This window comes from Saimiri boliviensis, chromosome 11 (assembly GCF_048565385.1).
Source record: "Saimiri boliviensis isolate mSaiBol1 chromosome 11, mSaiBol1.pri, whole genome shotgun sequence".
In the NCBI taxonomy this organism is placed as follows: Eukaryota; Metazoa; Chordata; class Mammalia; order Primates; family Cebidae; genus Saimiri; species Saimiri boliviensis.
This window is the reverse complement of record NC_133459.1, coordinates 50,126,895-50,153,354: the sequence shown is the minus strand read 5'-3', so window position 1 is coordinate 50,153,354 and position 26,460 is coordinate 50,126,895. Positions and strand designations below refer to the sequence as shown.

General features: G+C 36.4%; 1 protein-coding gene across 8 annotated transcripts in view; it reads right to left on the bottom strand.

Annotated features, from left to right (window-relative positions):
• The window catches only part of OSBPL9 (oxysterol binding protein like 9), a 182,938-nt gene that overhangs the window by 27,883 nt on the left and 128,595 nt on the right, over positions 1–26,460 (bottom strand). For 3 of the 8 annotated variants that reach the window (XM_039474568.2, XM_074380811.1, XM_074380813.1), the window contains 7 exons: positions 25,914–25,982; positions 20,105–20,200; positions 19,321–19,368; positions 17,686–17,715; positions 16,133–16,183; positions 5,558–5,596; positions 863–953 (listed from right to left, as the gene is read on the bottom strand). In XM_039474568.2, coding sequence (XP_039330502.1) covers positions 863–953; positions 5,558–5,596; positions 16,133–16,183; positions 17,686–17,715; positions 19,321–19,368; positions 20,105–20,200; positions 25,914–25,982 — 424 coding nt within the window. The remainder of the gene's footprint in view (positions 1–862; positions 954–5,557; positions 5,597–16,132; positions 16,184–17,685; positions 17,716–19,320; positions 19,369–20,104; positions 20,201–25,913; positions 25,983–26,460) is intronic. The other 5 variants (XM_003921563.3, XM_074380812.1, XM_010349149.3 and 2 more) reach the window with 3 other exon arrangements.

Genomic DNA, 26,460 nt, shown 5'->3' with positions numbered 1-26,460 from the left:
GGCAGGATATCAAAAGACCAGCCATAGTAGGCCAATACTGCAGTATAACTACTCTGTAAAACCAACAAATGTTTCTGATGTGTTTCTGAGCCTCAAACTACATAAAATCTGAAGTGGCATATAGTACGTCCTCCTCTTTAGCTCCGAGAGGAAGTTTAAGCTAATTCACTTAAGGAGTAAAAATTCACAAAAGGATTTCACATACTTACTAATATATTTAAAAAGATTTTTCCCTTTTATAGTATACTTTCGGACTTCACTATGCCATCATTGAGAACACAGAAATGTCAGATACAACAAAAGGGCAAAAGGAATTAGTGTAGCTAGGTATTAGCCCTGAGCCCTTCTTTGCTAGTTTTTAAAAATAGCATTTATTACTCTATTCTTAAAAAATAAAATACAGATGTCATCTGATCAGTAGGCATCATATTATTTCCTTCTTCCATTTCTCATTATCCTTAAAATCTACCATAAACATGCCATTTGTATTGTTCAGAGCTACAAAGAATACCCCAAAACGGAACATCCCTGGATTACCCTAATTAAGGTATAGTAAATTTTCCTTGCTAGCCATGAATTCCGAGTCACAGGATTCTGTCCTACTAGTAAATCCAAATCTTAGTAACCATGTTTGTTTTCTATCTCACCTTGAATACCAAAATCACTTTCATCACATTTCAGTAAAGCCCCAATATCAAAACACTATCATCTTTTTCCAGTTCACTTTTAGCTGTATTTTTTGAGTCCTTTTTTTTAAATTAAAAACAAGAAAAAACAAACAGTAAGAGCTAAGACTGCTATAACAGCCACATAAATTCAGTTTTTTAAATCAATGAATCTGTGAAACATTTTCCCAAATTACCTGGAGGTAATACAGTCTGGGAAGGCATTGTGCTGATCACAGGTTCCAAAGGACTGGGTTGATATATTGCATCTACAGGATTAATAGTACTCTAAGATAAAGAAACACAGTATGGTTATTTTCAATTAAATGCTCTTCTCATGCTACCCTCCCAAATGAATGAAATGCCCACATTTATGAGCGCAAAATCCTGAGGGTAGCTATATAGATACGTTGATCAAAATGAAAAGAGGAAATTAAACACCTTTTCTATACAGAAGTCTAAGAGTTTCTTCTAACAAAGCACAGTAAGGAAAGAAAATGAATGAATCTCTGTTACAGAAGAAGGTAAAGCTAAATGGAAAAACTGAGGAGTTATAAAATGGTGTGGGGAAGATACCAGGAAGTCAAAACCACCTCTCAAGTCAATTTAGTGCCTCTTGAATTCTTAATTCACCACAAATCTTCGTTTTTCTCTTTCACTTGCTTTGGTGTGTTATACCAAATGTCCAGCTAATGTATCTGCACCACTAGGATCTCATCTTTCTATCCCATTCTGCTGCTATCACACAGTACAGTCATTCCTTGGGTATCCACGGGGGATTTGTTCCAAGTCCCCCTGAGGATACCAAAATCCACAGATGCTCAAGTCCCTGATATTATGTGGTGTAGTATTTGCATACAACCTACACCTATCTTCCCATTTAAGTTATATCATCTGACACCTAATATTATGTAAATATTATATAAATCATTTACTGTATTGTTTAGGAAATAATGACAAGGAAAAAAGTATATACATATTTAGTAAAGAGGCACTTATTTTTCCCCCTCCAATATTTTTAATCCATGGTTGGTTGAATCCACAGATGCAGAAGGCTGACTGTGTAAGTGTCTAGTTTATGGTCACTGAAGAGAAAGAAGATGTATCTTCTAACTGGGGAGTGTGGAGGAGAGGGCTTGATTTCTGAGGATTTAGAAGAGAGACAAAAAATTCAGACATGTAGTTAATTTTAAAGGGGAGAAAAGTCTAGGATTCCCTGATTGTAAGTCAAGGAATTATTCTGACAGCATGAAGACATTTTAAAAAGAAAACTCCATAACTTACTGATTGGGTGGGAGGTGTGTGTAGATGTTAAACCAAGGTCTTTGCCAAAGCAAAGTTTACATTCACCGTTTAGAAGACTAAACTGGGCAAACCCAAGAAATAAAAACCTAAGTTATTTACCTTTCTTTGATCTGGAAAACTGAACTTGATATACATATATATATATATATATATATATATATATATACTACTTTATATATATATATAAAGTAGTGCTTATAACAGAAGATACTTAAACAGAAATGTAAAAGAAATATTTTGCCAATGAATAAGCCCAAAAAAGCAGTTGTAGAAACTTAAAATCATCTGGCTGGGTGTGGTGGCTCACACCTGTAAATCCCAAGCACTTTGGGAGGCTAAGGCAGGTGGATTATGAGTCAAGGGATTGAGACCATCCTGGCCAACATGGTGAAACCCCATCTCTTCTAAAAATCAGCTGGGCATGGTGGTGCACGCCTGTAGTCCCAGCTACTTGGGAGACTGAGGCAGAATTGCTTGAACCCAGATGCCAGAGGTTTCAGTGAGCCAAGATCATGCCACTGCACTCCAGCCTGGATGACAGAATGAGACTCCATCTCAAATAAACAAAAACACACAAAAAAAAAGACCCTTAAAATCATCTAATAATAGAAACTGAGATAATGGTAAAGTTTTTGTAGCATTCTCATGTAATGTCTAAGTTAAAAGACTTTTTCTTTCCTGGCCACATGAAAAACAAACAAACATGGTGTCCAGGACTGTTAAAGAAAAAAAATTTTAAACCAAAAAAAAAAAAAAAAAAAAAAAAAACCCAGCCCCCGTTCTGCATGATTATTTAAAACTCATTAAATAAGATCTCTTCAATCAAGTGAGAACACAAGAATTCTGATTCTTGTCACTACAACAGTCTATCTGCTATAAATACTTTAACTGAAAAATGAAGGACACTTAGAGAAGACATACCCAAAACAATCAGTAATAATTTTAAAAAACCCAAAAAGTGAAGAAACTGAACTGGGGAATATCTTGAAGCATTGAGAAAAGCAAAGAAACAGAGACCTGGAGTTTTTAATTCCTAAGAAACCTTAAGTCTCTTATTCTCTATGGGTCTCAGTTTCCCAGTCTGCAAAATAAAGTCTGTGTTTATATGGGTGCTAAGAACTTTCTGGTTATTACTTTGATTCTATTTTCAGATACTGGACCAAGCCAAAATAACTAAACAAGTATCTCAACAAACCTGGAGCTGTTTCTAAAATAAATTCCTTGTTCATACAGTGCTTTCCTCAAAACAAACAAACAAACCAAAATCCCACCATTAACACACTTTGATATACAGGAGTGAATATGTCACCTCCTTACCCCTCCCATTGAAGAGAATAAGAAATAAAATAACTTTGGAACAGGGACAAGAATTCTCTTTTGGATGCAATATTTTGTTTTCCAGATGAAATGTTCTTACAATTAGGCTTGTCAACCAAAGAAAACACTTAAAACTTTTTGGCACTGCTAATAAAAAATTATGGGAGGCCACTGTTTTGTATTGAGCTGTTGCACTAGGGCCCAACAGACTAGACCAAACCAAAAAGGAGTCACTCTTGCTAAATGCCACATAATTAAACTCTAAGAAAGCAAGTAGATCTCAAAAAAGACCTTTTTTTTTTTTTCTTTTTTCTGAAAATAGGAGAATCCTGTCTGAGTCAGTGTAATATGGAAGTGCCCTCTGTTTTAACCCTTAAAAGAAAAGTAATCTGATGTTAACCAGTCAGCATTTTTTCCTGTTACAATTTCCACCTTACAAAACCCACTGCTCTGCCATTGCCTAGTGGGACCTTTCATTCTATTTTGTAGAATGGAGGCTGACCCAATTTATGCATCTTGAATAAAAGCCAATTAGATCTATGATTATATTTGTTGTAATTTTGTCTTTTGACAGCATGTATATTAAAAGTATTCAATTTTTTTCTTATTGTTATGATAGAAAAAATAACTATGCTATACTTATCCACAGTTCTTAGTCAACTTCAGGTTAAAATATGTCACATTACATTCTACGATTTGCTTTAAAAATAAATGTGCAGAGCTTGAGAGGCGAAAATACTACTACTCAGCCCTAATCTGTTATGACATTAATGAAACCCGTGTAATGGAATGTACTGTACATACACATACAAATACATGTATGTATCGCTAACTGTGCTTGTTCTGTACCTTACAACTACCTTCTAAGGTCAGCTTTCTTTACATAAAAAGAAATTAAGACTCAGAAAGGTTGAGTAATTTGCCCAAGGTCACAGGCAGTGAGTGGCAGGGCTATTTTATTTGAACCCCAGCAGCCTGCCTCTAAGGCCTATACCATAAACAGTTCCTCTATTTTTTCAAAATAAAAACTCTTAAGGAAAATATGCTCTAGTCCCTGAGCAAATGATTTAAAAATATTTTTCTGTTACATTTTCTATGAGCACAAACTTTCTAGATTTTTTTCACTGCGAACTATCAAGTGTTTTTGGTATGTTTTATAAAATCCTGCCTGGTTTTGGAGTCTCTGGAGACCATAAAATGCTAGACAATACATACAGTCCTTTCCTATGAGGCTCACCATTTTTGATAGTATCTCAGAAAGAAATATTTGTTTGTATTACATTTATATCATAAATTGTATTGTATCACCCTGGCTCACACTTTGAACTGACAAAAATTCCGATGTACTGAATTCAAATTTCAAACATGTTTATTTCTGCTTTCTTAATATGCAAACACAGATATGTAATTAAAAAAAATTTTTAAACCAAATATAAAGATAACATGCTCATCCTTTCAAGTACAATCATGAGATCTTTTTGAAGATTTACAAAATGTTTTTCCAGATCTCAGACAAGCTGGCATTTGTAAAGTCTAGGACAAAATAAGAGGCTGCCTCCTGCTTCAGGAATACAGACTGAACAGAGGTCACTCAGTTACCATAAAACTAGGGTAAGCACAAACTACAAACCTTCAAACTCTTTTTATTTCCAGATGGGCAATCCTAATAATACAATTTTCTTCTTTCTTTTTAGAGGGGAAGTTGAATATAAGGGAAAGGTAAAAAGACAAGAGAGAGGAAAGAATAAGAAAATGGCTAGAAGAGAAAGAATTCACGCTGTAAATTGTCCCAACAAAAATGCAGTACATACCACATTAACAATGACAGTTATACACACAAAACTTAACACAAATGATAAAATAATAAGAACCTATAAACATATATAAATAGATTAAGGTGTGTTTCAATATTGTACTCTCCCCCACCCCTCTTTCATCTGAGAAAAAAAGAAGTTAGACAAGAAATGTGGCACTGAGTTATGCATTATTTAATTGTAAAAGCTGAGTACTCATACCATGATTAACCCTTCAAGTTAATACATGCAAAGTGATTCAATCTGAAGCCACACTTAGAAAAATTTTAAGATTGTCATTTCCCCTGCAAATGACTGCTGAAAGATGGGAGCTCAAAGGAAATCGCAAGAGTCAACAACAAAAAGCAGTGAGTAGTTGGCATTGAAAAATGAGTAGTAATTCAGGCTTCTCCTGATATGACTGGTTATAATGCTCTGCAGAAGTAAAGGGAAACAGAAAGATTAGATTAAACTTACTATCATTCCATCTGCGTGTTTCTCCGCATTACTCTGGTCCTTAAGGAAAAATGTTAAAAATATTAACTTCATTCTTACATTTAAGTAACTCCTCGTGTATTTCTACTATAAGAAAGCGTATTTTACCAGGTAAGTAATAATGTTAGAACATGATTTCTCTGATTCCACTAAGATTTTAATTCCATGTGTACATTCTTAGCAAAACACAATTCAAACACTGGCTACACAACAATCAATACCAACAGCATGGGAATTATTTTTCTATACAGGGATTTTACTAAGTTCACTGTGGAAATATCCTGTAGAACTGCAGTCATGTTCAAAATTTTAGAGAAAAGTGATCTCTACCTGGATGAACCTTGGAAAACATGATGTTAAGTGAAAGAAGCTAGTTACAGAAGACCACATATTGTAAGATTCAACTTACATGAAGAGTCAAGAATAGACAAATCTGAAGGCAGAAAGCAGATTAATGATTCTCAAGGGCTAGATGGAGTCGGGGTAGGAGGCTGCTGGAGGATTAAGGGAGGCACTGATGCTCCTCAACTTATGAAGGAGTTTACCTCCCAATAAATCTATCTTAAGTTGAAAATATTGTAAGCCAAAGATGCATTTAACTCACCTAACCTACCAAACAGCATAGCTTATCATAACCTACCTTAAATGTGTTAAGAGAACACTTACATTAGCCTACAGTTGGGCAACACAGTACAGTGCAGAGTTTCAGCTGGTTACCCTTGTGATTGCATGGCTGACTAGGAGCTGTGGTTCGCTGCCACTGCCCAGTATAGTGAGGAAATATCATATAGCATTATCAGTAGCTAGGGAAAAAAACCAAAGCTCAAAATTCAAAGTACAGTTTCTACTGAATGCATATCGCTTTTTTGCCATCATGAAGTCAAAGAATCCTAAGTCAAACCATTGTTAAGTCAGGGACCATCTACATAGAAAATGATTGCTTAATAGGTAAGTGGTTTCTTTTTGTGGTGATAAAATAATTCTAAAATTAGATTATGATGATGGCTGTAAAATTTTATAAATATTATAAAAACCATTAAAGTGTGTACTTTAAGATGGTAAGCTTATTTTTAAAGCTGTTTATTTTTAAAAAGCTGATGAGAAATTAACAAATACTAATGAAAACAAAGTCTATGCAGAAAAAAGTTTTGGGGAAATATCTTAAGTTGAAAATATTATTAAGTCAAAGATGTATTTAATTCATCTAACCTGGGATCTAAGGACATCTGAAAGATATAATCTACTTTTAAAGTACCTATAGTCAAAACAGGAAGATGTTGAATCCCTGAATAGACCAGTAACAAGGTCTGAAATTGAGGCAGCAATTAATAGACTACCGACCAAAAACAGTTCAGTACCAGACAGGTTCACAGCCGAATTCTACCATAGGTACAAAGAGGAGCAGGTTATCATTCCATCTGAAACTATTCCAAACAACAGAAAAACAGGGAATCTTCCCTAACTCATTTTATGAGGCCAACATCATCCTGATACCAAAACCTAGCAGAGACACAACTAAGAAAGAAAATTTCAGGCCAATATCCCTGATGAACATCGATGTGAAAATACTCAATAAAATGCTGGCAAACCAAATCCAACAGCCCATCAAAAAGCTTATCCATCATGATCAAGTCGGCTTCATTGGGGGATGCAAGGCTGGTTCAACATATGCAAATCAATAAACATAATCCATCACATCAACAGAACCAAGGACAAAAACCACGATTATCTCGATAGATGCAGAGAAAGCCTTCAACCAAATTCAATAGCGCTTTAAGCTTAAAACTCTCAATAAACTAGATATTGATGGAATGTATCTCAAAATGGTAAGAGCTATTTATGACAAACCCACAGCCAATATCAGACTGAATGGGCAAAAACTGGAAGCATTCCTTTTGAAAACCGGCACAAGACAAGGATGCCCTCTCTCACCACTCCTATTCAACATAGTATTGGAAGTCCTAGCCAGGGCAATCAGGCAAGAAAAAGAAATAAAGGGTCTTCAACTAGGAAAAAAGCAAGTCAAACTGTCTCTATTTGCAGATGATATGATTGTATATTTAGAAGACCGCATCGTCTCAGCCCAAAATTTCCTTAAAATGATAAGCAACTTCAGGAAAGTCTTAGGATACAAAATCAATATGCAAAAATCACAAGCATTCCCATATACTAATAACAGACAAACAGAACCAAATCATGAGTGAACTCCCACTGACAATTGCTACAAAGAGAATAAAGTACCTAGGAATACAACTAACAAGGGATGATGCAAAGGACCTCTTCAAGGAGAACTACAAACCACTGCTCAAGGAAATAAGAAGGACACAAACAAATAGAAAAACATTCTATGCTCATGACTAGGAAGAATCAATATCCTGAAAATGGCCATACTGCCCAAAAGTAATTTACAGATTCAATGCCATCCCTACCAAGCTACCATTGACTCTCCTCACAGAATTGGAAAAAAAAAACCCACACCTTATATTTCATATGGATCCAAAAAACAGCCAATATAGCCAAGACAATCCTAAGCAAAAAACAAACAAACAAAAAACAAAAAATGAAACAAAGATGGAGGCATCACACTACCTGACTTCAAACTATATTAGAAGGCTACAGTAGTCAAAACAGCATAGTACTGGTACCAAAACAGATATATAGATCAATGGAACAGAACAGAGGCCTCAGAAATAACACTACACATCTACAACCATCTGATCTTTGACAAACACAAGCAATAAAGAAAGGATTCCCTATTTAATAAATGTTGTTGGGCAAACTGGCTAGTCAAATGCAGAAAGCTGAAACTGGATCCCTTCCTTACACCTTATACAAAATTAACTCAAGATGGATTATAGATTTAAACGTAAGACCTAAAACCATAAAAACACTAGAAGAAAACTAGGCAATACCACTCAGGACACAGGCATGGGCAAAGACTTCATGACTAAAACACCAAAAGCATGGTAACAAAAGCCAAAATAGACAAATAAACTAAAGAGCTTCTGCACAGCAAAAGAAACTATCATTAGAGTGAAAGGCAACCTACAGAATGGGAGAAAATTTTGCAATTTACCCATCTGACAAAGGGCTAATATCCAGAATCTACAAAGAACTTAAACAAATGTACATAAAACAAACAACCCCATCAAAAGTGGGCAGAGGTATGAACAGACACTTCTCAAAAGGAGACATTTATGCAGCCAACAAATATTAAAAAAAGCTAATCATCACTGATCATTAGAGAAATGCAAATCAAAACTACAATGAGATACCATCTCATGCCAGTTAGAATGGCAATCATTAAGAGCCGGGTGCGGTGGCTCAAGCCTGTAATCCCAGCACTTTGGGAGGCCAAGGAGGGTGGATCACGAGGTCAAGAGATCAAGACCATCCCGGTCAACATGGTGAAACCCCGTCTCTACTAAAAATACAAAAAATTAGCTGGGCATGGTGGCACATGCCTGTAGTCCCAGCTACTTGGGAGGCTGAGGCAGGAAAATTGCCTGAACCCAGGAGGCAGAGGTTGTGGTGAGCCGAGATGGCGCCATTGCACTCCAGCCTGGGTAACAAGAGCGAAACTCCGTCTCAAAAAAAAAAAAAAAAGAATGACAATCATTAAAAAGTCAGGAGACAATAGATGCTGGAGAGGCTATGGAGAAACAGGAACACTTTTACACTGCTGGTGGGAGTGTAAATTAGTTCAACCACTGTGGAAGGCAGTGTGGCGACTCCTCAAGGATCTAGAACTAGAAATACCATTTGACCCAGCAATCCCCTTATTGGGTATATACCTAAAGGATTATAAATCATTCTATTATAAAGACACATGCACACATATGTTTGTTGCAGGACTGTTCAAAATAGCAAAGACTTGGAACCAACCCAAATCAATGATGGACTGGATAAAGAAACTGTGGCACATATACACCATGGAATACTATGCAGCCATAAAATAGGGTAAGTTCATGTCCTTTGCAGGGACATGGATGAAGCTAAAAACTATCATTCTCAGCAAACTAACACAGGAACGTAAGACCAAACACCAAATGTCCTCACTCATAAGTGGAAGTTGAACAATAAGAACACATGGACACAAGGAGGGGGAGCATCACACACCAGAGCCTGTCGGGGTGTGGGAGGATAGGGGAGGGATAGCAGGGGGTGGGGCACTGGGGTGGGACAGCATTAGAAGAAATACCTAACGTAGATGATGGGGTGATGGATGCAGCAAACCACCATGACACGTGTGTAACTATGTAACAAACCTTCACATTCTGCACATGTAACCCAGAACTTAAAGTATAATAGTAATAATAATAATAATAATAATAAAAGTATCTACAGTTAGACAACTCAGTCCTACAAGGATAATCTAGTCTGTGAGATTCAGTTTGATAGCTATAGTAACACATGGTTATTGAATGTTTGAAATATGGCTAGCTCAAAGTATAAAATACATTCATGACTTTAAAGACTTGGTGCAAAAAGAAAAAGACTCATGTCTATAATGCCAGCATTTTGGAAGGCGAAGGAGGGAAAATCGCTTGAAGCCAGGAGTTTTGAGACCAGTCTGGGCAACAAAGCAAGACTTTGTCTCTAAAAAAAAACTTAAAAATTAGTGGGGCACAGTGGCAAGTACCTGTAGTCCCAGCTACTCAGGAGGCTGAGGCAGGAGGATTGCCTGAACCCAGGAGTCTGAGGTTGCAGTGAGTTATTTACGATTGTGACACTGCTCTCCAGCCTGGGTGACAGAGCAAGACATTATCTCTTAAAAAAGAGAGAGAGAGAGAGAGAAGAGAGGGAGAATATGAACTATTTATTTCATTAATAAATTTTTACACTGATTACATATTGAAATGATATTTTTGGTATAGTGGGTTAATAAAATTCATTAAAATTAATCTCACTTGTTTCTTTTCACCTTTTAAAATGTGGTTATAAGAAAATTTTAAATCACATTTATAGCTCTCATATTTTTATTGAATAGCACTGGTCTAAATTTAGGATATTCAATAGGAACTGACAAAATTAAAGCCTTAAATTCTAAGTAATCAACAGTATTTATCTGTACCTATTTTATGCAAGACTATAAAAACTACATAAATCAAACTGATCTGTCTCTAACTTGAAAAATGTTAATAGTCTCTATCTTTGCCTGTAAGAATAACCATTTGAAGTACCTGATTTTAATTACATTAAAATATTGTTTTACTGCATGATTTAACTGTTTGGTAAAAAATCAACCAGAGTTTAAGTTTGTACCAACTACACTTCACAACCAAAACATGTCTAGCATCTCTTTTCTCTCAATTTCAGTGATAATTAAACAAAGCAAAAATAGTGCTCTGGTAAATCACAGTCAATCCTCTGCACATGCCATTCTGGCAGGCATTCTGAGTTGTGGTATGTGGTCACATCACCTGACTCTAATACTGGTCAAGTCCCCACCTGCAGGAGTCTCCCAGCTTATCTTTGCTCTGTCCTGCCCTACTCCCCTTTTCTCCCCTTACCTCCCAGCTCCACTGCAGTTTCCCACGAGTAGAACATTAGCTGCCTCCACCAAGGGCAAGAGAGAGGATGTCTTCTGAGATAACAAAGCCCACTTGAAAATTTCTTTAACCAGATGGTCTCAAAACTCTGCTGCACATTAAAACCATCCAGGGCTTTAAAACAACCCCAATACCCAGGTGATACTCCATACCACAATAGCATTATAACAGAATGTCTAGGGGTGGGAGCCAGGAATCAGAACTGATCTCCAAATGACTCCAATGTGCAGTAAAGTTCGGGAACCAATACACTAATCATTTAGGCAGAAGAGAATCTACTGGGAGTGGGAATTCAAATGAAAGAGTCAAAACTGGAAGAAGCTTAAAATTAAAATTTTTACTTAAGCATGCTGTCTCTAAGAAGCTGATACTAATCAGCCCCAAACAAGAAAGGTATCAAATCAGCTGTCTTCTCATATCACTTTGGGGTTTCAAATGGTATTATCTCCCTTAAAGTAGTTGACTACGATATTTGATCAACCTGTCAGTGAGTAACAGTCTTCCAAAGTGGCCATAACAATTTATATTTTCATCAGTACTCGATGGAAATTCTCCAATTTTTACCAGATGTTTTACTGTCACATTACAATTTGCAACCTTCTATTTTTTTAACTTAATGAACACTTATTTAGAGCTTCTTTTTTTTTTTTTTTTTTTGAGACGGAGTTTCGCTCTTGTTACCCAGGCTGGAGTGCAATGGCGCAATCTCGGCTAACTGCAACCTCCACCTCCTGGGTTCAGGCAATTCTCCTGCCTCAGCCTCCTGAGTAGCTGGGATTACAGGCACGCACCACCATGCCCAGCTAATTTTTTGTATTTTTAGTAGAGACGGGGTTTCACCATGTTGACCAGGATGGTCTTGATCTCTTGACCTCGTGATCCACCCTCCTTGGCCTCCCAAAGTGCTGGGATTACAGGCTTGAGCCACCGCGCCCGGCCCGCTATTTAGAGCTTCTTACATGCCAGCTACCAAGAGCATCACAAATAATACTTCATTTGGTCTCACAGCATCAGTAAGAGACAGGCACTATTATTATCCCTCTTGTATATGGCATATAAACCAAACCACAGAGAGGATTAATAAAATTGCTCCAGTGTTGGGTCTTGAATTCAAACTCAGTATGGGTCCAGAATCCACGCTCTTCAAGATTATGCAAAGTTGATTGTCATTACTATTTTAAAATGTTTTATCTTAATCACAGATTAACTGATTAAATCTACCTAAAGTTTAGTTTATAGGGATGGTCATCGCAGCACATCAGAAAGGTGGCTAAGTGAGAAAAAAAAAAATCATACATATAGTGAAAATACCAAACCATGCAACCATTAAAAGTAATACATTAGAAAAATCATTCAGTAATTCAGTTATTTATCACGTACCTCCTATATGGCAAGCAACTGTAAGCACTGAAGCTACAATGGGGTTATGGACTGAATATTTGTGTCCCTCCCCAAATTCCTATGTTGAAGCCCTAACCCCAAAGGTGGCTATATTTGGAGATGAGACCTCTACAGAAGTAACTAGGGTTAAATGGGGACATAAGGGTGGGGCCCTGATTCAATAGGATTAGTGCCCTCATAAGAAGAGACACCAAACAGTTTGCTCTCTCACATGTACACGCTCCCTCTCTGAGTGCATACTCACCAAGGAAAGACTATGTAAAGACATAGCTGTCTACAGGCCAAGAGGAGAGCCCTCATCAGAAACTGAACAGGACAGAATGTGGATCTCAGACTTCTGGCCCTCAGAGTGGTGAGAAAATAAATTTCTGGTTTTTTAAATTTTATGTTTTTATTTTTTGAGATGGAGTCTCGCTCTGTAACCCAGGCTGGACTGCAGTGGCACAATGTTGGCTCACCGCAACGTTTGCCTCTCAGGTTTAAGCAATTCTCCTTCCTCAGCCTCCTGAGTAGCTGGGATTACAGGTGCGTGCACCATGCCCGGCTAATTTTTTGTAACTTTAGTAGAGACGGAATTTTACCATGTTAGTCAGGAAACTCTTGATCTCCTGACCTTGTGATCCTCCTGCCTAGGCCTCCCAAAGTACTGACATTACAGGCATGAGCTACTGCACCTGCCAAATTTCTGTTCTTTAAGCCACCCAATCTTTGTTATGGCAGCCCACAAAGATTAATACAAGTGGTAAGACAACCAAAGTCCTCACCAAGATTGCACTCTAGGGTAGACAGCAAATAAAGAGGTAAACAAACAAATATATCATATAAACTTGACTAGTGATACAAGGCCATGAATAGAAAGAAACTAGTGGGAAGTAGAGATTACTTTAGATGCAAGAGTCAGGAAAAGTCTTTCCAAAGATGTTCCTTGTGGCAGAAGCCTGAATAAATAAGAGTGAGCCTGGTGGAAATCTGTGGGAAATGCCCTCCAGGTGAAGACAAAAGCAAGTAAAAATCTCTAAAGCAGGGAAAAAAAGAAAAAAAAAAAAAAAGTTTGTCTTGCCTGAGAAAAAGAAAAGAGCCAATGTTATTGGAATGATGTGATCAAGCAAGGGTAGAAGATACGAGGGCAGTGAACATAAGTAGTTTCTATTTGATTCCAAATGAGATGGAAAACATCAGGGGTATCTGAGCAGACAAGTGACATGATGTGATTTACATTTAAATTAAGTTTAAAGATACAGAGTCCAAGGCCAGGCGCGATGGCTCAAGCCTGTAATCCCAGCACTTTGGGAGGCCGAGGCGGGTGGATCACGAGGTCGAGAGATCGAGACCAACCTGGTCAACATGGTGAAACCCCGTCTCTACTAAAAATACAAAAAATTAGGCCGGGCGCGGTGGCTCAAGCCTGTAATCCCAGCACTTTGGGAGGCCGAGGCGGGTGGATCACGAGGTCAAGAGATCGAGACCATCCTGGTCAACATGGTGAAACCCCGTCTCTACTAATGGTGCAAAAAATTAGCTGAGCATGGTGGCGCGTGCCTGTAATCCCAGCTACTCCGGAGGCTGAGGCAGGAGAATTGCCTGAACCCAGGAGGCGGAGGTTGCGGTGAGCCGAGATTGTGCCATTGCACTCCAGCCTGGGTAACAAGAGCGAAACTCCGTCTCAAAAAAAAAAAAAAAAAAATACAGAGTCCATACATGGTACAAATATAATTGAGTTGTATTTGTACCTAAGAAGCCTTAACAACAATAAAACTTCCTTCCGGAATAAATAAAAGGCCAAATTTAATTTACTTGATCCAAGTTACCCACTGTGAAGAACCTTAAAATGTAGTTTTATTAAGCTGGGCTAAGATAGATAAGTAGCAAGTACAAATTAGCTTGTAGAAAGTTCTAGAAAAGAGTTTTATAAATTTCAACTATAACACATTTCAAAGACAGAGAACACTAAAAATGCTTTTGATGATTGGCTAACCGTGAGCTACTGAAATAGGCTAGGCTGACCTACTGTACAACTAACTAAAGTCCTGAATGATCTTCAGAGATTACTCAAACTGGCCTAAACACTGTATCAGCTCCTGTTTCCTCAATCTTCAAGAGAAGGCAGTATGAATTCCCTAAAATACCTAGTCACTCAAACGAGGCATGGTGTCATTTACTGGTTATAAGTAAGCTTTTGGATAAGGGTAGGTGCTTCTACTCACCTATGTAATTCCAGAGCCAAGAAAAACTAAAATAAAACCCAATCCCTTTTATGCCTCTAATCCTAACTTCCCTTCTGTTTAGCTTTAGAATATACTATGATCTACAATAGGAAATGAAAAATTTAGATACATACATAGGAAATCTATATATCACTAACATCTAGAAACGGAACATTTAAGCCCTAAGTTCTGATACTTTAAGTGTAATATATTGGGGTGGGTTTGGTAGCTCATTCCTGTAATCCCAGCACTTTGGGAAGCCAGGAGTTCAGAACAGCCCAGGCAACATGGTGAAACCCATCTCCACTAAAAATCTAAGAATTAGCCAGGCGTGGTGGTGCATGCCTGTAACCCTAGCTACGCATGCCTGTAACCCTAGCTGGGGCACGAGAATCAGTTGAACCCAGGAGGCAGAAGTTGCAGTGAGCCAAGAGTGTGCCACTGCACTACAGCCTGGGCAAGAGAGCAAGATTCTGTCTCAAAAAAAATAAAAGTATATTTTAAATCTGGCCTGAAAAGAAAATGGCATTGCCCTATTTAATTTACAAGCTAAACATCCTTACTATCCAAACACAAATGGATTGTCCTATACTACTGTGTCATTAACAGTAAAAAAATAGTCACTAACAAGTCTCTATGAATTGATAAACATACGCAACTGAAGAAGTAAAAGAGATGAGTAATTATAAACTTATATAAACAACATTTCTCAAATTGGCTGCTGATGGTCACCCACCCCTTGCTAGCCACTTGCTGGAAATAAAGGGCATAGTGAGGTAGAAAAATTAAAAAATAATTCCTATTCTCAAACAATAATATTCTTATTTCTGAAAATCTCAGGCAATAAAATATATATTTAGGTTGAATACACCAAAATTTTTCAGAAAAGGAGACAACGTATATGAAATTTTTAACCCACAATAATTCAAAATGTGTTTTGTTTCATGAATAAAGAAAAGCAATTAAAATTCGCTCATGTAGTTCACAACCAGAAACAAATCTATAATAATTTTTAAAAATGTATCTCATTATTATACTCTTCATTTTGCACAATAACTGCCAGAACTTACTTCTCTATTTTCTAAGAAAAACTTTTTTTTGTGGAAGGTTTAGTAAAATATGTCCCTGTCCCAAACAGTGATAATGGATAAAATGGAAGGAAGGGGTGAGTCATTCAAACATGCTCCCCCCTTCCCGGTTCCCAGAAATGACATTACCAGAAACAGTAGCTAAGATAACATCCAAACACAAGAGTTGTTCCATAGTATAAGCTCACAATACAGTTTACTACAGAAAGGTACTATGTTTCAGGTCTGAGTTTTTTTGGCTATTAAAGAAAAACGCTATTATAATTTTTAAATTCCATGCATAAAGGTAAATTGAAAGTAAAATTTACTTACTTTAGCAATCTGCAGCAACACAATGCAGTGTTTAATTGATTCTACCATGCTCTATAAAAACAAAACACTGATTTTTAGGATCTTGGCCCAAATAAAAGGATGTATAATGTTAAAGCTTAAAATACAAGAATCAGTTCAAATGTGTAGGGTTTAAGTCCATACTGCATAAGAAATATCTTCTTTGGATCTAGTGGGCCCTAATATGCTGAAAATGTCAAATGAAGTTATTCATTAGCAGTTCTATTAACTTTAAGGAATGCCACAAATTGTTAATTTATTTATATATCTTTTTAAATTTTTTAAAATTAAAAAAAAAATTTTAATGAGACAAGGTCTCATTATTGCAGTGGCTATTCACAGGCATGATTATAGCGCACTACAGCCTCAAACTCATGGGCTCAAGCCATCCCCCTCCTTCAGCCTCCCGAGTAACTGGCGCTATGTACACTTGCGACCATGCCTGGCTCTAAACGGTTTTTCAACACTTCAAACAGAAAGACATACAAATCTGATTAACTTTCTAGTTCTTACATCAACAGCAGTAACCCTAAGAAATCTACTTTATGCTTCCGAAAATGCTAAAAAGAAAAAAAGAAGAAAAAAAAAGAAATCTACTTAAGATGTTGATGGGCTGGGTATGGTGGTGCACACCTGTAATTCCACTGCTTTGGTAGGCCAAGGCAGGAGGATTGCTTGAGGCTAGGAGACCAGCCTGGGAAACATAGGAAAATTCCATTTCTACAAATAATTTAAATAAAAATTAGCCATGCATGGTAGCAGGTGCCTGTAGTTGTAGCTACTCAAATAGCGGAAGCAGGAGGATTGTATAAGCCCATGAGGAGTTCGAGTCTGCAGTGAGCTATGACTGCACCATTATACTCGACTGCACCATTATACTCCAGCCTGGAAGACACAGCAAGACCCTGTTTCTTAAAACAAATAAAAAAGAGTTTGATGTATGGAGAATTTGAAGTATGGAGAATAAAGGATCCTGTCACAACACTGGTGAACCAAACTATTATTTTGCCTGTTTTAAAATTTTGATCAAGGGACACATCTCATATAATGTCAGAAGTCCACTATATCAGAAAACTTGAATTACAGTACATTATAATAAGAAAGAGACCAGCTGCTGTGGCTCATGCCTACAATCCTACCACTTTTGAAGGCTGAGGAGGGAGGATCATTTGAACCCAGGAGCTGAGACCTGGGCAATACAGCAAGACCCTGCCTCAAGAATCAAAGAAATCAACTAATTAATTTTTTTAAATATGAAAGAATATATCCACTGTGCATTGATGACACTTTTTATCCAAGGTTTCAGACAAGACCAGAAACAGGAAAATGGTACATGAAGTCAATTTCAATTATGGGGCTTATTCTATTAATGCCATTTTTAATTCCTTTAGAAAATAATACAATTCTTAAGCATCCCTGTATAAATTCATAAAAACATCTCAATTGCTCTCATCAATAGTGGCAGCTTAAAATAGAAATAACATTTTAAAACATTTTCTAATGCAAAGTCAGAGTGTATCAAACACATAACTTACATTTGTTGTCTCTTTGAGCGTTTCAATTTTCTGTGAAAAATAATGTTTAAACAGAAATAATCAGAAGCATAAAGAAGCAAAATTGTTTTTTACTGACTAGTCATTTAAAGAATTTTACCTACCTAGGACCTCAGTGAGAAAACAAAACAAAACAAAATAAAAAAATAAATAAAAAGATTTTCACCAAAATGCACTCATTCTAAGTGAGTACAACCAAGTTGAGAAGGCAGTACTTTTTATTTCGTTTTTTTTTAAATCTAAATCAATTATTTATATAAGAATTCCAGATATTTTATGAATTATATACCCTCTTTAATAAAATTCATGTGATTCAATTAAAGTTTGTAATAATAGTATGAAACATTCTTATTCCTTACCTGAAAACAAGTTTTTTCTTTTCTATGAACTTCACTTATTTTAAAATCACATTAATCTCTCCTAAATTGTGAGTTTCGCTCTTGTTGCCCAGGCTGGAGTGCAATGGTGCCATCTTGGCTCACCACAACTTCTGCCTCCCAGGTTCAAGCGATTCTCCTGCCTCAGCCTCCCCAGTAGCTAGGATTACAGGTGTGCGTCACCACACCCAGCTAATTTTGAATTTTTAGTAGACACAGGGTTTCTCCATGTTGGTCAGGATGGTCTCGAAATCCAAACCTCAGGTGACCCACCCACATTGGCCTCCCAAAGTGCTGGATTACAGGCGTGAGCTACCACACCCAGCCCTAAATTGCTTTAAAATGACATGGAACTAAATCCCAAAACTGACTGAAAGGTGAGTTAGAACATGAGTTACTATTACCAGGCATAAAAGAGCCAAATGCCAGGCTATAGAGTCAACAGAAATGCCAGAAAAAAAAAAAAAAAAAAAAAGGGGGGGGAAACGTTAATTAGAAAAAAGACAATATTCAAACTACAAAGCAGCTGTCAGAAATGCAAGGGAGAGAACAGCAGAACCATAATAAAGCATTATTGTTTTGTTTCTTCATAATATTATTCTGAATATTCTTGCTGGTTTATTGGTATCTGAAGTGACCACATGTAAATATAATAACTTTCTACCTTCAACATATGATACATGAAAAGGAAAGAAGTTACTTCTAGGGATATGATACAGAAAAGGTATTATATTAAAACTCTGGGCCGGGCGTGGTGGCTCACACCTATAATCCCAGCACTTTGGGAGGCTGAGGCAGATGGATCACCTCAGGTCAGGAGTTTGAGACCAGCCTGGCCAACATGGTGAAATCTCATCTCTACTAAAAATACAAAAATTAGCTGAGTGCGGTGGTGCATGCCTGTAATCCCAGCTACTTGGGAGGCTGAGGCAGGAAAATCGCTTTAACCCAGAAGGCAGAGGTTGTAGTGAGCCAAGATCACACTACTGCACTCCAGCCTGGGCAACAAAGCAAGACTGTCTCAAAAACAAACAACTCTGTACATTATCCTTTTGTTTAATTATGAAACCATAACAGAAATTCATCAGAAAAGTCCCCTTTGTGGTCCATATGGCAATAATATTATAACAGGTCAATAATATTATTATAGCAAGTAAAAACACACTAAAATACTTAGTGTTCTCCAAAAGCCTCTTGAATTTCAAATCTTTAAAGTCAAAATCATGGTTATGGAAGTTACCTTTCTTTGTTCATCTTCTTTGCAGTTTTGAAGCTTGTCATCAAAAAGCTACAAGATTTTAAAAAAATGGTTATAGTATCAAGCCACTTTGCTACACTGTATACATTTACTAAACACAGAAAAGCATACATTAGTTCTTAAACACATTTCCTCCAGGGATGATTTTTACGTTATTTTCAAGACAACATATATTTTTTTCAAGGCACTGAATCAAAGTCAAATTCTATTGTATGAAATCATTTTAACTCATCAAGGTCAATCACTCTGGAAGAATTATAAGTAAAAGAAAACAGATGACTTTTAAGAAATTAAAATATCAATTCAAACTTGAAGTTTTTTCTGCTTTGTTTTTCAAGTTTATGATCAGTCCTTTTCCCAGCACCTCTGCTTTTAATTAATTTTAAGTAGAAACTGAAGGAGACGATTCATTTCAGTAATGATAAAGGAGATAGAGAAATCACCTCCCCATATTCCATCTCCCTCAAATTAAAATAGTAGTAAAAATTGAGCCACTAAAACACAGTTTCATGAAAATTTTAAACAGAATATGAACAAAATCTGGCCTTATTTTTCTAATTATGCCTATATATTTACCTTTTTCTTAATGACCAAAAAAAGCATTATGTAAATATGCCATTTACCAATATAATCAGCAATAAGTCACCTAGATCTTTGAAGTCTGCTTTAAAAACTGCTGAACCACATGAGGGCTGTTTTTACTCAAAAATCAAGCTCAGTAACATTTTCTATTTCTATAAATTTAATATACAAACTAATGCCATACCTTTAATTGTTCAATCAAGATTTGAAGGTAAGCATCAGCTTCTGTAAGTTTTTTGTCAAAGTCTTGGACACTAGGAATAAATCCTGAATCCAAACCCTAGAGAAAGAGAAAATTTGCAATAAATCTACCAGAACCCATGCAATGAATGTTTAATAGTACACAAAATACTTCTTCCTTCATACATGAAGACATTTCAATTTTAAAATATAGTTCTACTTTGACACAAATAATAGGTCTATTTCAATAGTGGCACACCAATCTTCCTCATCAACTTGGAGCACTGCTTCCCTTCTCATCAGTTACACATGCTGCTGCTCAGACTGGATTTATTCTTCTCTAAAGAATCACTTTCTTATTTCCCCCAAGCCCTATAATTGGCTCCCAATCACCACCAGAACAACAGTAATTTAACAAAGATAAACAAAACCCACCTAGATTATCTACTTTCCCCCTTTTTGTTCAGTTTATTCCTCCTTTCCCTTAATGTTAACTTCATATTGTTTAGTTCTACCATTCCTCAACCCACCCCATGATCTCTGAAGTTTTCCTCCCTCCTCCCCTATTAAAGAAAGAACCTTGAATTTTTCTCTTCTAAGAGGTGACCCCACTCTAAGTGAAAGTAGCAACACCTCTCCTACCTAATCAAGTTTCCTACTCACTTTCACCCTTGGCATGAACATTACACTCTAGACAGGGTATAAACGTTTGTTTATTTAAAAGGCCTACTTATTTATCTCAGTCTAAAAGTGCAGCATTTGCATGTGCTACTTTTTGCATACTTAAGAGCATGGGATTCTTACGTTTTAATTTTACCCAAAGAAACTTTTTGAGTTCTTAATCATCTCTGACTAAAAAATACATCAATCCTGGGTGTAAAACAAAATAGCTGGAGACAATACCACAACCACCATGTCACATTTGCATGCCCAGTCTTCATACTGTTAGGCAGGAGTGTCATACTGTTAAGCAGTAGGGTTAGGAACCGCTACTGTAAAAATCCCAACCCAACCACAAAATTCTGCACTAAATAGGTAAAATATACTTCAACATATCCATCTCACACTTGACTTTCACTTGTCATCTCTTCCCTGCCTTTGCCCAAAGCATGCTGATAAATTTTCACGTTCTCATTTTAGTAAACTGAAACCAAAGTTTATTTTATATTACAGCAACACCTGATCTTTGTATACTTTAACATAAAGCATTTTTACAACCATTATCTCAAAACACCAAATTGAGATGGTACGGTATTACGGAAATAGCAATGGGCTAGCAAATCTGCTTTCTAATTCTAATATCTATCAGGGTATTGTGGCTGTCCAAACTTCGGTTTTCTTACCTGCCAAATACAGGCATCCTCCTCCTCCTATTATTAGTACAGCCGCTACTACTTCTACTAAAGACAACAACTAATAACAATATCAATTACTACTATTATAGTACTTCCGTTATTCTTCCCAAACTAAAATTCAAATTTTGAACCAAAGAAAAAATTGAATTTGATTAAAAATCTAAGTCAATTAAGACCATGGGAAAAATCAACTTATCTCAAAGGTGATAAATATGTCTAATTTTTTTTACATACATGTCAAGAAACTATTTGACAATGAGCATTACAAAGCCCCTTCCCAATGAGATAATATGTATAAAAACAAAGTTGAAGAAAAAAATTTTAATAAACAATGTATATAAAATCCAGGTATTTTAATAAAATTGTGGTTAAACATCTTTGTTTATAAAGATGACTCAAAGAATTTCCTATTACAGACATTTAATATATATAGTTTGATAAAAGATATAGAAATGGATATATCATATTTCATAGATATTAGAGTACTGCACTATGAAAGAAGCAATTTATTTCCATGTTACTGTACCACAGAAAAATCAGAACTGTTTGGCTTTTTTTTTTGGTTTTGTTTTATTTCACATAGCAGTGTAACATGATTATCAATAAACTATCAAGATCCAGTTAAAATCAGCCAAATACATTGTTTATGCTAAATATTTTTAAAGATCAATGGCATATTCATAAATGAATAAAAAAGCATCTAAGTGAGAGGAGAAAAGTGATCTTTAAGTATTTTCACTCTTCTGAATCCATTTAGAATTACCATGGTAAAAATCTAACTAAAACATCCTATTAAAAATCATCCAATGACTGAATGGAAACAGATTTACATTACTGCTATCTGAACCTTACCTAAATTAATTCTTCAAAAGCAACCCTCTGATGTTCGTAGAATCATATAAAGCTCACCTTGGCTCTTGGAATTGCCTCTAGATCAGGCGTCCCCAAACTACAGCCCGGGGCCGCATGCAGCCCCCTGAGGCCATTTATCCGGCCCCCCTCCGTACTTCAGGAAGGGGCACCTCTTTCATTGGTGGTCAGTGAGAGGAGCACAGTATGTGGCGGCCCTCCAACGGTCTGAGGGACAGTGAACTGGCCCCCTGTGTAAAAAGTTTGGGGACGCCTGCTCTAGATAGTCTTCCACAACGTTCTTTTAACCCTAGAATAAACTTCACACTTCACAAGATCCAAGCCAAAGATCTACTCATCAACCCATTTTTCTTTGGTTTGTAAACCTTCTAACAGGAAGTTTATGACAGCTATCAGCTTAAAATCCCAGAACTGGCCCAATCACCCTTGCATAGTAATTCACAATTTTTTTTCATGTACTTAAAAGGAAATTTTATGTATATAGTTGCCCTAACTGCAACCAGTAAAATATCATGTACAAATTCATCAATAATACAAATCAGTAGTTAACAAGAACTGTTTTCTCAAATCTTAATTAATGCACTAGAAGAAAGCACAAGTATGACTATATATTGTGACTTACAGCATCAGTCACCTAATTAAACTTCCCACTCACAGAAGTTCCTTTCATAACATCTTTGAAAGTCATCTAGTCTTAAGTATCTCACGAGATGAGAAAACCATTACTTCCTAATGTAGATTATTTTATAAAAATTAAGTATTAATTGTTCCTCTTTCCATTCAATATTTAGAAGATTAAGGCACAATATTCATATTAATCCTTTTTAATGGAGTTTTATTTTTATTTATTTTTTTGAGACAGGGTCTTGCTCTGTCACCCAGACTGGAGTGCAGCAGTGCAATCAGGGCTCACTGCAACTCAACCTCCTGAGCTCAAGGAATGCTCCCAGCTCAGCCTCCCAAGTAGCTGGGACTATACGCATGTGCCACCAAGCCCAAATAATTTGTTATTTTTATTATTTTCTGCAACATAGCAAGAAGCTGTCTGTACAAAAAAATAAAGACTCCTGGGCTCAAGCAATCCTCCCACCTCAGCATCCCAAAAAGTGCTGAGATTACAAAGTGTGGATGAATGTGCCTGACCAAGTTTTAAACAGGACTAACTCCTTTACCATGTTGAGAGTGGTCCTTGAAAAGAACTGGAAATAGGGCAGACCCTTTCAGACAGTGTGAATTCATACTTCTTACAGTAGCTTTTGAGAACTAGTAAGTTGGGAGTCAAATAGATACACATTCCAGTACTCTGTACTTGCTCTAACATTTATCATAATTGAATATCTGAGTGACTTCTCTGAAGGATTAAAACTCCATAAGGGCAGGAACTATGCCATTCATTCATCAGTATCCTAATCAGGGCCAGCTCAGTCTTAAATAAATGCTCAAGGCACTGGCTACCACGACTGGAAATTGTTGATATCACAACATCGGTCTTCATGACCTCTTCTTCCGAGATTTCTCTTGTCTTTCTGTTCTCTTTCTCCTCTTCTCTACTCCCTCAAGCCTTTTATTCATGTTGTCTTTCCTTCTCTTTTGTCCAAGTCCTTCAGTAGTAACTGAAGTAATTATGTCACATTATTGGCACTCAGGACCAAAGAGGTTGCTGCTCTTTGGATTATTATACTGATGTGAGAGCCACAGCTATAATTTGATGATTCCTGTATGAATTCATTTAATGTTTAAATTATTAGAGAAATAAAAACAAAGTGGTCTGTGATGTAACAAGAAATTAAATTAGAAGAATCTCAATAGAAATTAAACTTCAATCTAACCGTAAAATTTAGAAATTTGTAAAGAAAAACCATTTCTGTGGTGAATATGCTAAAAAAAAAAAAGTCTCCGGTTTTCAAAAACACTTTATTAATAAGGAAATCTACTCTAGCCTAGGCAACCAAGTAAGACCCTGTCTCGAAAAAAAAAAAAAAAAGAAACAAAAAGAAAAAGAGAGGGAGAGAGGTTGGGGGAAGGGAGTGGGGAGAGAGGGAAGAGTGGGGAGAGAGGGAAGAGGAGAGGAGGGGAGAGGAGGAGTAAGGGGTGGGGAAAGTGGAAGGCAGGGTAAAGGGAAGGGCAAGGTGAAGGGTATAAAGTGGGCAGGACAAGGGGAAGGGGAAGGAAAGGGCAGGGGAAGGGAAAGGAGAAGGCGAAGACAGGGCAAGGGGAAGGGGAAGGGCAAGGGAAGGAAGGGACAAAGGGAAGGAAAGGAAAGGAGAGAGGAGAGGGAAAGAAGGAAAGGAAAGAGGAAAGGAAAGGAAGAGGAAGAGAAAAGGAAAGAGGAAAGGAGAGGAAACAGGAGAGGAGAGGAAAGGAGAGGAAAGAGGAAAGGAGAGGAAAGAGGAGAGGGAGAGGAGAGAGGGAAAGAAGGGAGAAAGAAGAACAGAAAAGAAAGAGAAACAAAAGGAAAAAAGAGAGAAAGTAGATACATAAATTCAGTAACACATACTTCTTTATCATCTGGGATCTACGTATCCAATTTAACAGAAGAAGAGAAACATATACATCTAAACCAATTTAAGGGGAATTTCTAAAATAATATATCTAGACTTGTAGAAGAATATCAAACTGCCTCGAAACTGTATGTCAGTACTTCCTAGTACCTTTCTAATAAAGTAACACTACTTTTTTCAGAAGGCACTTAAAAGCTGACAAATGTTCAGCAAAATCAATTCTTATTAATGATTTTAGTTGGGACATTAAACACTATTTACACATATATATAACTGAATGTTTTACTCCCATTAAAAGGAGTACTGAAAGAGAAGTCCTTAAAACTATCTTAAGTACATATGAATTACAGTTGCTTTGGAGAGACACTTCCTTAGTAAAACAATACAAGTCAATTCCTGAGGCAGAGAAGGAGCTTTTAAAGTAATTCCTGCTGACAGAGGAAGAGTAATGAACAGCTGAGATAAAGGTGAGCTTCTTGAGTCCACAATCAGGAAATTAAGAAACCTGTGGGTGACCTGAGGAACTGAGAATAAGGTAGAACAGGAAGGCTGAGTAATAACATTCTAAAAAGAAATTCACAAATGAGTAATTATTTTCATATCTAATTTTATTTCACAGTGAAAACTTAAAGGATTAAGTGCCCTACATGCAGTACTTTTTTTAATACGGCAAAATCATATATAATAAAAATGTTATAAAAAGAGAAAGAAAATATATTATAAATAAGTTATTTCTTGTCTTATAGAAAAATTCAGAATAACAAGAAAAACAGGTAAGTTATCAGTAGTAGAACCATAAAATAAAACAACAGCTTAAAAACTTAACAAAGGAAAAACACAGAACTAGCCTCCTAATGAAAAATAAATGGCATGAATCTGGACAAAAGTAGACATTTTTTAAAAATTAGCAAAAACACATAGCCTATAATAAAAGTAATGAAAACTTAGTAGGAACGTCATTTTGATTAAAATATGAGAATATTGGAAAGTTTATGTTCACAATTAGCAATTTGAGATGACATGCATCACAGATAATCTTTCATCCAATGAAAGAAGTATAGAGCATACTTACAATTCAATCACTTACAATTATTTTTGAAAATTCAAGAACTGGAGAGATACCAGAAGACTGGAAAAAAGCAAGTGTGGTACTGATCTTCCATAAAGGTAAGGAAAAGAGAGAATAGAAAGTTACCATGCTGTGAGTCTAACATCAATAATCAAGTAAAGGAATAATAAGAGAAAAATCTGTAACTACACAGAGGAAAAGTAGGTAAATGAGCAGCAAGTGGCAAGTTAAAAAAAAAAAAAAAGATTATGCCAAACATAATGGCCTTTCAGTTCCTTAGAAATTTAAATTAGTAAATTAAGTCTTTAGAGAAATGACATTTTGTCTCCCTACCAAAAGTGGGTTTGATGATGAAAAAAAAAAGCATATTAAAGAAACCTGAAATATTAATTATACCATGATTTTATGTAAGGCATACTAATCTGTGATTTCCTTGGATTATTGAAAATTTGGAAATATATAAAACCCCTATTTGTCCCTGTGGTTTATTCACTTCTGCTAAAGGAAGAACAGGACTTAGAAGAACAGAGAAGTTCTGAGCTTAAGAATTTCACCTCTTTTAATC